General features: G+C 36.7%; 1 protein-coding gene across 3 annotated transcripts in view; it reads left to right on the forward strand.

Moving 5' to 3' along the window:
• ANO3 (anoctamin 3) overlaps positions 1-15,954 on the forward strand; it is a 508,791-nt gene that overhangs the window by 467,749 nt on the left and 25,088 nt on the right. For all 3 annotated transcript variants that reach the window (XM_023737820.1, XM_004369722.2, XM_004369723.2), the window contains 3 exons: positions 3,380-3,491; positions 6,684-6,741; positions 13,545-13,642. In XM_023737820.1, the coding sequence (XP_023593588.1) occupies positions 3,380-3,491; positions 6,684-6,741; positions 13,545-13,642 (268 nt within the window). The remainder of the gene's footprint in view (positions 1-3,379; positions 3,492-6,683; positions 6,742-13,544; positions 13,643-15,954) is intronic.

The raw sequence follows: 15,954 nt of genomic DNA on the forward strand, positions 1-15,954 counted from the left end.
TATATATATATATATACACACACACACGTGTTGTGTGCCATTGAATCAGTTCTGACTCATAGTGACCCTACAGGACAGAGTAGAACTGCGCCAGAGGGTTTCCTAGGCTGTAATCTTTACGGGAGCAGATCACCAGGTCTTTTCCCCCCCAGAGCTGCTGGTGGATTCAAACTACCAACTTTTTGGTTAACAGTCAAGCGTTTAACCATGGAGCCAGCAGGGCTTATATATATATATATATATACACATATGTATGTATATGCTTATAAAAACAAAACAAAAAAAACCATTGTCGTTGAGTTGATTCTGACTCATAGGGACCCTATAGGACAGAGTAGAATTTCCCCACAAGGTTTCCAAGGAGCAGCTGGTGGATTCGAATGGCAGTCTTTTTGGTTAGCAGCCGAACTCTTAACCACATATCCATATATATATACATACATGCATACATACATCATGTATTCCATTTAATTTTTGGGTATGCTAATTTATACTTCAAATTAGAAAGTAGATTTTATTTCCCAAAAAAAGTAATATACTATTTTATTAAGATTTTTTAACATTATTTTTATTGATTTCTTTTTTTGTCTGAATATCTTATTTTCAAAAACCATGAAGAAAAAAAAAGAACAAAGTTTCAATTCTATCACATAATTTTTTCTTATTATGAAGAAAAATATATATTATTTGATCCAAAGCAATATTTTTTCACTTTGGTTTTGTTGATAATTAAATCAGGATCACGGTTAGTTGTTTCCAACAATGAATTATCTATAATAATGACCTCTCTATATTTAAGATAAATCTGGGCTAATAGGGATAAATTAAGCCAACTGATAAAAGAATTTTGACTCTGTCAGATATCAAAACTACTAAACACACTATTAATTTTAGGGAACAGGGAATTAATAGTAAAAATATAAGGACCTAATTTGTGACTAAATGACCTTGTAGAATAACTGGCTTTTTATCAATAACTGGCTCTACTAGGGAAAGATATTTTGACTAGAAATACACACCCTAGAAAACAGCATCATTTTTTCTCAAAGTTCAGAATTTCCCTTCTCTGAGAACCAATTCAAAATAAGCCACAATGTACGTATGAATGACATACTACATTGAAAAATAAAAGTTTGCTTACCTTAGTATAGAAACTGTGTTAAACCTCAAGGTTGGCATTATTACAATAAACTCCATTGTCTCAGTTATCTATCGCTGTATAATGAATCACACTCTAAGCTTACTGGCTTAAGACAACAACAATTCATTATTTTTCATGATTCTGTAATCTGAGATAAGCCCCACTAGGTGCTTTTCCTGCTCTGTGTAGTATCTACTGGAGCTGGAATGTCCAAGATGACTTTTCCCACTCACATGTCTGACACCTCATGTGGGATTGTGGGGACCGCTAGTGTCTGTCCTTTCTCTTACTCCATGTGCCTCACCACATGGCTAACTTGGGTTTGCTCATAGTTGTGTAGTAGGACTTCTTATATGGCAGCTGACTTCCAAGAGGCCATGCCACTGTAAACAAGTGCTTATCAAACCTCTGCTTGCATCTTGCTTGCTAGTGTCCTGATGGCCACGCCCAGAGTTGAAGTGGGAGGCAGCTACACCAGGGCATGTATACTGGGAGGTGCTGTTCACTGGGTTACCAGTATAAGGGCCACCAATGTACCAATCTTTCACATCTAGTAAAATGCCTTTTTGCTGGGAACATTGTAATCTTCATTGTCAGAATACATAAAGCAATAGAATGGCTCTCACCGTACTTCGAAGTTGGTTTTTAACCTTTATTCTACTTAGGATGATTTTCCTCAATAAAATCTTAGTCACCTTTCCTCAGTTCAAAAGTCACCTCCTCTGTGAAACCTTGTTGGCTTCACAATCCATCATCCTTCATGTTCGCTTAGCAGTTTGAGATTCTTGTCATTATTACACTTATTACATTGCTCTGGGATGTGTGTGTGGGTACGTGTGTATGTGTGTATTCTTTCTCTACAAGACTGAGAAATTATTAAAGCCAGAAATCATACAGGATACATTTATGGATCATGATGCAATAAAATTAGAATTGGGGAGCCAAAACCAAGCTACACAGTAGGAATTTAAAAAAAAAAAAAACACAAAAACTTTATTCCAAATAAATTTGTGTTAAGAAAGTAAAAAAATAAATAATGAAAACTATTAGAAAGAAACGACAGTGAAAACATATCAAAAGCTGTGGAGAAAGTCAACTCCCTTGACCACTCCTACTGATGCACATCAACGAGTCACTCTTTCAGATGTGCCAAGGACACCTCCTGATTCTTACACCTACCACTTTTGACCTTGGAGTTCCCCAGGATCTCTTCACTCCTTATTCCATGATTGGCCTTGTGCATACATGTTGGCCTGTGTTTTTCTTAGATAAGATATCATCTATTTTATTCCTTTATTGAATTCTTCAGTCATATTAAAAATACGTGGTGTGCGTATGTATTTTCTCTTATTTCTTTGGATACTGGGGAGCAGAATATTGCAGTACTTGCTGTCATCTTAATCCAATCCCTCTCATTTTATTTATTTATTTATGATAGAACCATAAAATGTGAGTGTTACAGTGTTCTTGGAGAGCATCTTGTCTAAGTCTCTCATTTCATAAATGACAAAACATTCACCAAAAAAAAAAAAAGTGACAAGATCTGCCTGAGATTACCTGCAAGTTAGGTATAAGTTTGTGATAAAAACTCAGTTCTTCTGACTGACCTAGCCCTCGTTCCTTTGTTCCATTTCTTAGAAATTAACCCATCACTTCAAAGAATTCTGTTGACAATTTAGGTTTCATGTATTGAGCATGAAGATCTTTTGGTGATGCAAATAGTTTGCACTTAGGCTACTAACCTAAAAGAAGTTACGAACCTTCCCAGCAGTGCTGCAGAAGAAAGACCTGAAGATCTGCTTCCATTAAAATGATAGCCAAGAAAACCCTATAGAGCAGTTGTATTCTGTAACACATGGGGTCGCCATTAGTTAGAATCAAATCGACGGCAGTGGGATCTTGTACTGAGCATAGTCTCTTGGGGAGAAGGATTGATGCAATATTTATGGTTACCTGTAATTGAGAATAACAAAGAAAACCCTTAAAATATTTATATACTAATAACAGGCACCATAATTTTGTAGCATTGGAACATTTTCTAAAGATTATCTAATTGGAAACTTTCATCAATCCTGTACAACAGATATTATTATTCACATTTTTTGGATGCAGACAGTAGATATCAGAGATATTAAGTGGCTTGCAGAAATAATAAAATCCTGCAGAACTTGCTGTTTCCAGGTCCAGTGTCCTTATTATTCACCCCATCTATGTAAATACATCCTATGCTCCTTTCAGAATATCCTCGAACAGAATCTGAATGGGAAAACAGCTTTGCTCTGAAGATGTTCCTCTTCCAGTTTGTCAATTTAAACAGTTCTATCTTCTATATTGCTTTCTTTTTGGGGAGGTAAGTCACCTTTCATACACATTATGTCTGCAAAGTGAAAAAATGTGACGATTAATCCATCACCAATTAGCTAATAGAAGTGGCAAATTCTCCCTGCCCTGGAAGACTCTGGTAGTCGTCTTCATACATGTTCTGACTCAGAAGACTTCTCAGTACATGTCTTCCAGCAACAATTACCAATGATTTTGCGTGTGTGTGTGTGTGTGTGTGTGTGTGTGTGTGTGTGTGTATGTGAGATTTAGGTAAAAGTTTACACAGACTGTTTCTCATTAAACATTTAATACACAAATTGTTTTGTGACATTAGTTGCCAACCCCATGATATGTCAACACTCTCCCCTTCTCCACCCCAGGTTCCCTGTTTCCATTCATCCAGTTTTCCTGTCCCTTCCTGCCTTCTTATCTTTGTTTTTACGCTGGTGTGCCCATTAGTCTCATGCACATGATTGAACTATGAAACACGTCCCTCAAGTGTGTTATTGTTAGACCTACAGACCTGTCTAATCTTTGGCTGAAGTGTGGACCTCAGGAGTGACATCAGTACTGAGTTAAAAGCATGTCCAGGGGCCGTATTCTCAGGGTTTCTTCAGTCTCTGTCAGACCAGCAAGACTGTTCGTTTTTCCTGTGAATTTGAATTTTGTTCTAAATTTTTCTCCCACTCTGTCTGGGACCCTCTACTACGATCCCTGCCAGAGCAGTCGGTGGTGATAACCAGGTACCATCTAGTTGTTCTGGGCTCAGTCTGTCGGAGGTTGTGGTAGTTGTGGTCTTTTACTTTGAACTAATCTTTCCCCTGTGTCTTTTGTTGTCTTCATTCTCCTTTGCTCCAACTGGGATGGGACCAGCAGATGTATCTTAAATGGTGGATCACAGGCTTTTAAGACCCCAGTTGCTACTCACCACCGTCAGATGTAGAACATTTTCTTTATAGATGCTGTTATGCCAGTTGAGCTAAATGTCTCCCAAGACCAAGGTCCCCAACCCTCAGCCTAGTAGCTCGATCTCTCAGGGTATTTGGATGTGTATGTGGAGCTTCTATGACTTTGCCTGGTCAAGTTGTGCTGAATTACCCAGTATTGTGTACTGTTTTACCATTCACCAAAGTTACCACTTATCTACTACCTAGTTAGTATTTTTCCCTTCCCTCTCCTCCCTTGTAAACATCGAAGATTGTTTCTTTCTGTGTGGAAACATTGCATGTGTTTTTACAATAGTATTCTCATACAATGTTTGTCCTTTTACGGCTGACTTATTTCAGCATTAATGCCCTCCAGATTCATCCATGTTGTAAGATGTTTCTCAGATTCATCATCGTTCTTTATCATTGTGTAGAATTCCATTGTGTGTATGTACCATTGTTTGTTTATCTGTTCATCTGTTGATGGACACCTAGGTTGTTTCCATCTTTTTGCTTTTGTGAACAGTGCTGCAATAAACATGGGTGTGCCTATGTCTATTTGTGTGAGGGCTCTTATTTCTCTAGGATATATTCCTAGGAGTGGGATTGCTGGAGCATATGGTATTTCTATTTCTAACTTTTTAAGGACGTGCCATATCATTTTCCATGGTGGTTTTACCATTTGAAATTCCCACCAGCAGTGCGTAAGAGTTCCAATCTCCCGGCAACCTCTCCGACATTTGTTATTTTCTACTTTTTTGATTCGTGTCAGTAATGTTGGGGTGAGATGGTATCTCAATGTAGTTTTGGCTAGTGATCGTGAGTATTTCCTCATGTCTGTTAGCCACCTGAGTGTCTTTTTTGGTGAAGTGTCTATACATATTCTTTGCCTGTTTTTTAATTGGATTATTTGTCTTTTATTGTAGAGGTATTGGCTTTTCCTATAGATTTTAGAGATTAGACCTTTGTCGATATGTCATAGCCAAAATTTTTTTCCCGGTCTGTAGGTTCTCTTTTTACTCTTTGGTGAAGTCTTTTGATGAGCATAAGTATTTAATTTTTAGAAGATCCCATTTATCTAGCTTATCTTCTGGTGTTTGTGTATTGCTAATTATGGTTTATATCCTGTTTATGCCATATATTAGGGCCCCTAGTGTTGACTCTATTTTTTTTTACATTATCTTTGTAGTTTTTGGTTTTATATTTAAGTCTTTGATCCATTTTGAATTAGTTTTTGTGTGTGGTGTGAGGTATGGATCCTGGTTCATTGGTTTATAGATTGACATCCAGTTTTGCCAACACTATTGGTTAAAAAGACTGTCTTTTCCCCATTTAATGGACTTTGGGCCTTTGTCAAAGATCAGGTGGCTGTATGTAGATGGATTTACATCTGGGTTCTAGATTCTGTTCCATTGGTCAATGTATAAGTCATTGTACCAGTACCAGGCTGTTTTGACTAATTTAACAATGAAATTTGCCATAAAAAATAAAACCAATGTGTCATACTTGAAGGAGCCCTGGTAGTACAGTGGTTAAAGTGTTTGGCTGCTAATCAAAAGGTTGGTCGTTCGAACCCACCAGCCGCTCTGAGGGAGAAAGATGTGGCAGTCTGCTTCTGCAAAGATTTACAGACTTGGAAAATCTCTGGGGAAGTTCTACTCTGTTCTGTAGGGTCGCTGTGAGTCGGAATTGACTCAACGGCAATGTGTTTTTTTTTTTTTTTTTTTTATCTTACTTGAGGTGAATTGTGACTATCCAATCATCAGAAATAGCTTTGTCAATGAAGAAAAGAATTTTTGTGTATCCCTAGATTATACTTCATTGGCGTAAAGACCTTCTGTACCCATCATTTTAACTTTTGTTCCTACCTTTTCTGCACATACGAAAAAGAATGTGAACCTAAGACTCTGGTTTGCCATACGCTGAAGATTCCAGCCAGTACCATGGAAACATAATGAAGCTAAAAAATTTTGAACCAAAAGATTTAACACATTATTATAATATTTATTAACTAGATCAACATGCCATTAAAATTGTACATGTGGAAGTGGAAACTGTCATCCGGTTGTTTTGCCTGTACCATCTCAGCCTATTGGTATTAAGGTCATGCATCACTTTTTCAAGTCAGGTAATTTGATGTTGTGTAATCATGGTCAAGTCAACCATTTGAGGACAAGTTGCACTCATGACCATTTATATCTACCTACATATGCACTTTCTGTGATGTATTACAAGATGTTCTTCAGTCATTCCCACATAAATGTTAATGAATAATTAAAAATACCTTTTTACAGATTTGTAGGCCACCCAGGAAATTACAATAAACTTTTTAACCGGTGGAGACTGGAGGAAGTAAGTAACCATGTGAGGGTGGGTGTGGGGATGGGCATGAATATGGGCTAGTGATTGCACAAAGAGAGGTGGGGGACAAGAAAAGAGAAAGTGGTACAGGGAATTTCAGGCATGTGGAAGACACATTTTTGGTAGAGAAGAATTCCTAGGGGTTCAAAAATGAAGGAACTACATCTTTCAATAAAAATCTGAACTCAGCTTTCACTAATTTTCTATCACATCCGTTTCTTCGATTCATGTAGCCCAGGGATTTAACTCCAGGGATTTTCCTTTTTTTGGAAACTCTTATTATCTGTTGCATGGTTTTTCAAACTTTAAAATATATTAGGTTTTGTTTTAAGCAGTGGAACCTTTATTCCAAAAAAAAATCTTACTTGAAACCCCAATATATAAAATATGTAAATGTATCTGCCTCACGCTCATATTTCTTTATTGACTTAAAAAATATATATCATATTAAAAAAAAAAAAAGCCTTGCAGTGGTATTGCTAGCACACAGACAAGTAAGCATATTTTGTATTTTCACTGAGACTGACAAATTTTCTTCCAAAATACCAGCACATCACCTATAGTGTTTGAATCTGCTTCCTTAGACTTTTACCAGCCAAAAAATCTAGATTTTTACCAATCTTACAATCAAAAAGAGACCTCATTTTGATTTTATTTTCTTCGCTTTCTAGTGAGGTTGAGAATTTTTTTTTATAAGTTTGTTAGCCGTTTTATATTTTGTGTGTGTGTGTGTGTAAACTGTTTCTATCCATTCTGATTGGACTGTTTTTCTCTGTGTTTTTCATTTGGAGCCGTGGTGGCACAGTGATTAGGTCAGCGGTTCTAACCCACCAGCCACTCCTCAGGAGAAAGATGTGGCACACTGCTCTTGTAAAGATTTACAGCCTTGGAAATCCTATGGGACAGTTCTAATCTGTCTATAGGGTCGCTAAAAGTTGGAATCAACTGGATAGCAATGGGTTTGGTTTTGGGTTTGGGCATTAATCTGTAAGCTAATTAAATTAGCCTCTAATCTTTAAAATTTGCTTCAGATATTTTTCCCCTTTTGTTGTGTATCTTTTTTATTTAATGATACATTTTTTAGAGATGTATAACTTTTTCTAATAAAAATAACAATTTTTAATGGTTTTGGGGATTTGTATCATGCCACAAAATATGTTTACCATTCTAGAATTAGAAAATACATATATATATGTATATATATATAATCACGTCTAGGTTTTAGTAATTTTATAATTCATTTTTTAATATTGATGCCTTTAATCCATATAGAGTTTATTTTATTTTGGTGTAAGGACTAGTAAAGCTTTTTTTTTTTTTTTTTTTTCCTCTCCCTCCAGTTGGCAGCCATACATTTAATGAATAAAACATTTTTTACTCAGTGAGACAAGATTCTGGACTTATCATATCATCCATCTAGTGATTGTGGCTATTTCTGGATTCCATCCTCTCTCATTGGTCAGATTGTCTGTTCCTTCTCTAGTTCAAAATTGTTTTAATATTTTAAAGTACATTTTAATATCTGGTGAAATTAGTAGAAGATCGTAATTTAAAAAGAGACTAAGAAAAGATTTCCTGAAAAAATTGAGGGGAAGATATTTCCCATCTCTATCTAAAAAGTCTCTCAAAATAAGGGAGACCTTGTTTGTGGGGGTCTCCCCAGAGCCTTCTAGTAATGAATTGGAATACACAGAGAAAATCTAAATGTTCTTATGAACTTTATAATATACTTTATAATCAGAGGAACCTAGGCTCAAATATTAACTTCACCACTTACTAATTCTTTGCCCTTGATCTAACCTCTTGAAATATCTCCTTCCTCATCTGTAAACTGCCAATGGTAATACTTGGATTGCAAGGCTTTTTATAGACGAGAAATAATTTACATAACACTGCTAGTAACACCTCTGGATGTGGTAGGCACTCTATAAATTGTAGCTGATATGTGTCAGTGCAAGGTCTCCACAGGCACATGGGAATTATTCTGTCTGCCAAAGACACACCAAGGCCTTTCATAACCCCAGGACAGCTTAGAAGTCCCCAAATCCAATTTGCAGTTTTCTTTCATGGCCCAGAATTACAGCTATTTCTGCTTGAAGGCTATTCATCTACCCAGTTTAGGACCCAAGGCTGTCTTTATTCTAGGAATGTTCAGCTGGAGTTAGAAAGGGGAGGGGAGGGAACAGAGCAGTTACAGGCAGGAAGACCTGCCTGTTGATGCCATTGTAGGAGCTGCTTCCACCAGTAATTTTTCTCAATTGGATATTCTTGCTCTTAATTGTGAAATTCTTGAAAGTCATGATTCATCTTGAAAGTCTCAAGGAGCTAATTATAATACTGGTGTCATAAATAGATTTCATAACCACCCTAGACATTGTCCATAACATATATGAGATATGTGGTGGCCGTATTTTCTAACAAAGGATTATTTATTTAGAAATATGTATATAAATCATGAAATAAAAAACATGGAATTGTGAATACCCATTGCTATTGAGTCAGTTCCGACTCACAGAAACCCTATAGGACAGAGTAGAACTGCCCCATGGGATTTCCAGGGAGCAGCTGGTGGATTTGAACTGCCGACTCTTTGGTTAGCAGCTGGACTCCTAACCACTGTGCCACCAGAGAAATCCTAGGAGTGCAGGTATACAAAATATGTATAAAATAAGTATGTGTAAAATAAGAATGAGATCCTCTAAATTTGTTCAGTCAACTAGCATTAATTGAAACCTCCTATCCCTAATCTCTGCTGGGCTTTATGGGGGATACCAGTGAAGATGTCCCTCTCCCTTACTTGAAGATGTTAATAGTCTTGAGAAGAGGACATACCATGAAATGTAACAAATGGTTTGTGTTTGTAGTTTAACAGAATACATTCCGGTTCTGCCCCACCCAGATGCATGGTCTTAATATCTCTAAGTCTCACTTTCTTCTTTTATAAACAGGTACTAAGAATAACTATCTCAATAGTATTAGTGACAGGCAGATTATATAGGATTGTGTATGTTACATCCCTGGCATAATTTATGGTAGCCATTATAAAGAAAGAAAAAAGTGCTATAATTTTGTTTAGAATATTTATGAATTTGCTATACTAGACTTGTGAATCTCAGGTAATAGTTATATAATATTTCACTTAAGTATTTTATGTAAATTTAATGTAAAATGTTTTCAGTATTTAAACAAACATAAATTTACTTATGCTATACAACAGTTTTTGAGAGTCTGCCCCCCTCTCAAGTAATGATGCCTTTGGACTAAATCTAGCTCTTCTATACAGGTAGTCCCCGACTTATAACATATTTGAGTTATGACGAACTGCACTTACGACTGTCTGTTTTTTTTTTTTGTACATCTTATCATTCATAATATGTACTATGAGCAGTGTTGCAATGTGTAATTTGCTGACGCTATCATTCTCAGATGTTTACATGCAGATGTTTAATGTTATGATTTATGAAAATACTGATAATAAAAGTCAATAATAATGAAAACTTAAAAAAATGAGGTATTCAACTTACGTCAGAACTGGCTTGTAACAGAGTTGTCGGAACGGAAGGCCATTATAAATTGGGGGACTACCTGTACTCTAAAATCCATTTGGTAAAAAGAATCTACACTTAGAGAGTAAAAGAGCAGTGGATGAGGGGACAAGTGACCCAGGATATCATACCCACTGCATTTATTGAGTGCTTTTTAGTTGCCACCAATTACTTGTAAGTGCTCTACATATATTAAATCATTTAATCCTCACAATTCTGTTATTACCTCCATTTAGCAGATAAGTAAACCGAGGCATAGGGAGGTTTTATAATTTGCCTACAGTTATGGAAAGATAGTAAATAAACTGATGAAGTTAAAATTCAAACCTAGGCAGTCTAGCTGTAGAGTCTAGGCTCTGACACTGCGCTTATTCAACCATGTTTGGGATATCAGAGGCACCACAGAGGACAAAATGGAAATCAATTTTGCTAAGATATTTTTTAAAAAATTGCCATCGACTTGATGTTCTCCATCCTATGTGTGTCAGAGTAGAACTGTGCTCTACAGCGTTTTCAGTAGCCGATGTTTTGGAAGTGGATCGCCAGTGCTCTCTTCCTAGGTGAGTCTGGATAGACTCGAACCACCAGTCTTGCAGTTAGCAGCTGACCACTTAACCATTTGAAACACCCAGAAGATATTACTGACTGATTACTTCTGTCTCACACATATAAATAGGATTTAGGGCAAACATACCAATGCAGATCAAGTGAAAGAAACAAGAGTGTTAGAGTCTGATTGTCCAACCCTCATGTTAAACAGGTTGTCACAAGTAGTAAATGAGAAAAATATGTGAACGTACCCAGCTTTGACTTATCTAAGGTCATGTGATTTTGAATGATTCAATGAGAACGATAGCCTTGGTCTCCTACCCTTCATCTCATTCTAAGTATGGATTCTTTTTACCAAATGGAATTTAGAGTATTGAAAGGCTGGGATTAATTCAAAGCCACCCTTATGTGAGATGGGGACCAAAATCAAACTAAACCCATTGCCATTGAGTCAATTCCGACTCATAGCAACCCTCTAGGACACAGAAGAATTGCTCCTACAGGGTTTCCAAGGAGTAGCTGGTGGACGCGAACTGCCAACCTTTTGGTGAGCTCTTAACTGCCGTGCCACCAGGACTCCAAGATGGGGACAGATCCTCAAAAATTGTTATATCCCTTTCTCTTCCTTATAAATCACAAAGTTACAAAAGGCTCAATTACAGCAAAATTGTAAGTAATCTGTTTCTCAGCTTCCCTGCTTTGGCCTCATCTTTATTGGGGGTGATCCAATTGCATGGTAGTATGATTGTCTTCTTTTTCTCTTCCCACGTAATAGTGGTCGTGGGCTAAATCCAGCCTTTCAAGGCACCAAACTCATTTGGTAAATAGAATTCATACTTAGTATGATGTAACATAGCAGAGGATAATGGTTCAGGAGACCAAGGCTTTCATTCTCATAGCACCACTGAACATTGCATGACCTTGAACAAGTCAATTTGCCTCTTTAAGTATCTCTATAAAATGAACAGCTTCCGTTTACAGCTGTGATCTGTGATCTGCCACTTTAACTTAGTAATCATTCTGCATTCTACTGAACCCACTTATAGGACATATATGGCAAAGTTCAGGGGTCCTAAATTCATCCTAGGAAGAAGTAACAAGCTAGAATGGGAGAAATTAGACCTTTCCACACGATAAAAATGACTATTGGCAAACCTACTCTCTAGCTCCATTTAGAGTCTTAAATTACTGGGCTGGAACAAGAAAAGTAGGCTCTTTGTGTCCTAATTATTTGTTCCCTTTGAAGTCCCACTGGTACCAATTTCAAAGAAATAGAAACTGTGGCTTAAAGCTATAGAGAAGACCATTATCCTTAAGAGCAGGACCTGAACCCATTTCTAAAGAAACTGACCCACATTTCCCTACCCCTATGACTTATATCCTGCAAAGTTTTCAAGCAAAACATATCAATTACAATTTTGATGGTAATCACATTTTTGTTTATGTGAGTTTCTAATACAACTTTTATTGAAAATATAAATAGCAAAGAAGCACAAAGAAGGCAAAATTGTGGTTGTGCTTTTCTCATTTAAACATACATTACAATAAATGTAGGTACTCCCTTCACCAAGATACACACGCTTTCCTATCTTGAGAGTGGGCTATACTTAGTGACTCACTTCCAAAAAACATAATAACCCGTTGCTATTGAGTCAATTCCAACTCATAGCTACCCTATGGGACAGAGTAGAACTGCTCCCTAAGGTTTCCAAAGAGCAGCTAGTGGATTTGAATTGCTGATCTTTTGGTTAGCAGCCTGAGCTCTTAACCACTGTGCCATCAGGGCCCCAAAGAATATAATAGGGAAAGAACAAAATAATAACTTCACAGTGGAAAATCTGGCAAATACTACATAATCAAGTGATAAAGGTTAACATAAGCAGTGATGTCATGTGGATATCATGTAGCCTCCAATATGATGTGATGACAATTGCCCTTCACCTCTGTGATCTTCCTCCCCAAAACAATCCCAGTCTAAACGTGAGAAAAATATCAGGCAACACAAACTGAGGGACAGTCCACAGGATACTTGTCCAGCAGTCCTCAAAATTGTCAAGGTCATGAAAAGCAAGGAAAGACTGAGAAATTAGCCTCAGCAGAGGAGACTAGGAACGCATGACAACTAAATGCAATGTGGTACCCTGGATTGAATCCTGGAACAGAAAGAGGACACTAGTGAAAACTGGTGAAATCCAGGTAAAGTTTGAAATTTAGTTAACAGTATTCTACTAATGTTCATTTCTAAGCTTTAACCAATATACCATGGTAATATAAGATGTTAACAATGGAGGAAACTGAGTGAGGAGTGTTTGTGAACTCTCTGCACTATCATTGTAAATTTTCTATAAATCTAAAATTATTCTAAAATAAAAAGGTTGTTTAAAGGAACATATTATAAACATTTGCCATATGATTAAATAGCTGTGTATCACAACCTCATTGCTAAGTGATACATAATATTCTATAACATCTATTAATTGTGATCATGCCTAACACAGATCTTGGCAGTTAGTAAGTGCTTGATAAATGTTAGGTTTGTTTTTATAGCTGTTGTAATTTTGATCACTATTCTACTATCATTACTGGAAACTTCCCCATCAAGTGTCCTCCTACATGCTTACTTACTTCAATTTGAGGGCGGTGGTGTTTAAGCCAACTTGGAAGAGCAGGATGATGATTGTTTCTATTGTTACATTCCAGTGTCATCCAAGTGGCTGTTTGATAGACCTCTGCCTCCAGATGGGTGTTATCATGTTTTTGAAGCAAATATGGAATAACTTCATGGAACTGGGATACCCGTGAGCACTTTATTTTTAATATTGCCATGTATACAGTTACGAAGAAGAAAGATGGAGGTAGTTTGAATAGTTCTTAAGAATTTGGGCTCGGTAATCAGATAGATAAGGGTTCAGTTCCTGCTCTACTCCTTACTAAATATGTGACCATGCATAAGTCAGTAACATTTCTGAGCCTCAGTTTTCACGTCTCTAAAAGGGGATCCATTGCTGTATCTACCTCAACAACTGTTGGAAGTATTCAAGGAAATGATGAATGTAGAGTAACTGGCCCTCAATACATTAAGACCCTCATTGCTTTTATTGTGACATTATTAACAGTACAGATTGGCGGGTACAAAATTAATTATCTAATTTTTTTTGGTTACCATTCAACCAAAGTTGTTTAGTTTAATAAAGAGAGCCTCCATTCCCCCAAAAAGAATAAAACAAAAATAAAGTCCTGGAAAGGAGAATTGATACTCTTTGTTATTTTAAAAAAAAAAAGGACAATATTGATTGTAATAACATCAAAACTACAGTATTCTCTTTCTGTCCCTTTAGGTAAGTTGTAATCGCCTGTCAAATGCTGACATAGAAGGATACTGAATGCCCACTTTTACATATATACATATATTAAATTATATTAACCATCAAAATACAGTGTATTTTTAAAAATATGATATACAAGCTTTGGGGACTAATTAACTAAAGGTTATAAGCTTGATTATTTTGAGGAATATCCTGACTATAGGAGAAGAACTGGTCAGTTATTTGATGATAAAAATAGCTTAACCTTAGTCATCAAATGATACTGATTCTTTCTCCTTGTCAACCTACAAATTGTATCAAGATTTTCTTGAGCAGAGACTTTGGGGCTGGAGGGGGATATTAACCCTGAAATCTGTGATAAAGCTATTGTTGCTGTTTGGTGCCTTCAAGTTAGTTCCAACTCATAGGGACCCTGTGTACAACAGAAACACTGCCCGGTCCTGCGCCATCCACACAATCATTGCTATGCTTGAGCCAACTGTAGCAGCCACTGTGTCAATACATCTTGTTAAGGAACTTCTTTTTTGCTGACCCTCTGCTTTACCAACCATGATGTCCTTCTCCAGGAACTGGTCCCTCCTGATAGTATGTCCAAAGTACCTGATATGAAGTCTGGCCATCCTTGCTTCCAAGGAGCATTCTGGCTGTACTTCTTCCAAGACAGATTTGTTCCTTCTTCTGGCAGTCCATGGATATTCAATATTCTTCACCAACACCACAATTCAAATGTATCAATTCTTCTTTGGTCTTCCTTTTTCATTGTCCAGCTTTCACTTGCATATGAGGCGATTGAAAACACCATGTCTTGGGTCAGGCGCATCTTAGTCCTCAAAGTGACATCTTTGCTTTTCAGCACTTTAAAGAGGTCTTTTGTAGCAGATTTGCCCAATGCGATGGCGTCGTTTGATTTCTTGACTGCTGCTATAATGAGCGTTGATTGTGGATCCAAGTAAAATGAAATCCTTTACAACTTCAATATTTTCTCCTTTTATCATGATGTTGCTTATTGGTCTAGTTTTGAGAATTTTTGTTTTCTTTATACTGAGGTGTAATCCACACTGAAGGCTGTGGTCTTTGATCTTCATCAGTAAGTGCTTCAAGTTCTCTTCACTTTCAGCAAGCAAGGTTGTGTCATCTGCATAACACAGGTTGTTAATAAGTCTTCCTCTAATCCTGATGCTGCATTCTTCTTTATATTGTCCATCTTAGATTATTTGCTCAGCATACAGATTGAATAAGTATGGTGAAAGGATACAACCCTGATGCACACTTTTCTTTAAACCACGCAATGTCCCCTTGTTCTGTTTGAACGGCTGCCTCTTGGTCTACGTACAGGTTCTTCATGAGCACAATTAAGTGTTCTGGAATTCCCATTCTTTCCAGTGTTATCCATAATTTGTTACGATCCCCACAGTCAAATGCCTTTGCATAGTCAATAAAACACAGGTAAACGTCTTTCTGGTATTCTCTGCTTTCAGCCAGGATCCATCTGACATCAACAAAGATATCCCTTGTTCCACGTCCACTTCTGAATTTGGCTTGAATTTCTGGCAATTCCATGCCCATGTACTGCTGCAACTGCTTTTAAATGATCTTCAGCAAAATTTTACTTGTGTGTGATATTAATAATATTGTATATATCACAATAATTTCCACATTCTTTTGGATCACCTTTCTTTTTTTTTATTATATTTATTTATTTATTTTATTGTTGTAATTAAATGAAGTTTACGTTTCAAGTTAGTCTCCCATACAGAAATTTTTTTTTTTTTACATACATAGTT

Source organism: Trichechus manatus, unplaced genomic scaffold (assembly GCF_000243295.1).
Source record: "Trichechus manatus latirostris isolate Lorelei unplaced genomic scaffold, TriManLat1.0 scaffold00006, whole genome shotgun sequence".
Classification (NCBI taxonomy): domain Eukaryota; kingdom Metazoa; phylum Chordata; class Mammalia; order Sirenia; family Trichechidae; genus Trichechus; species Trichechus manatus.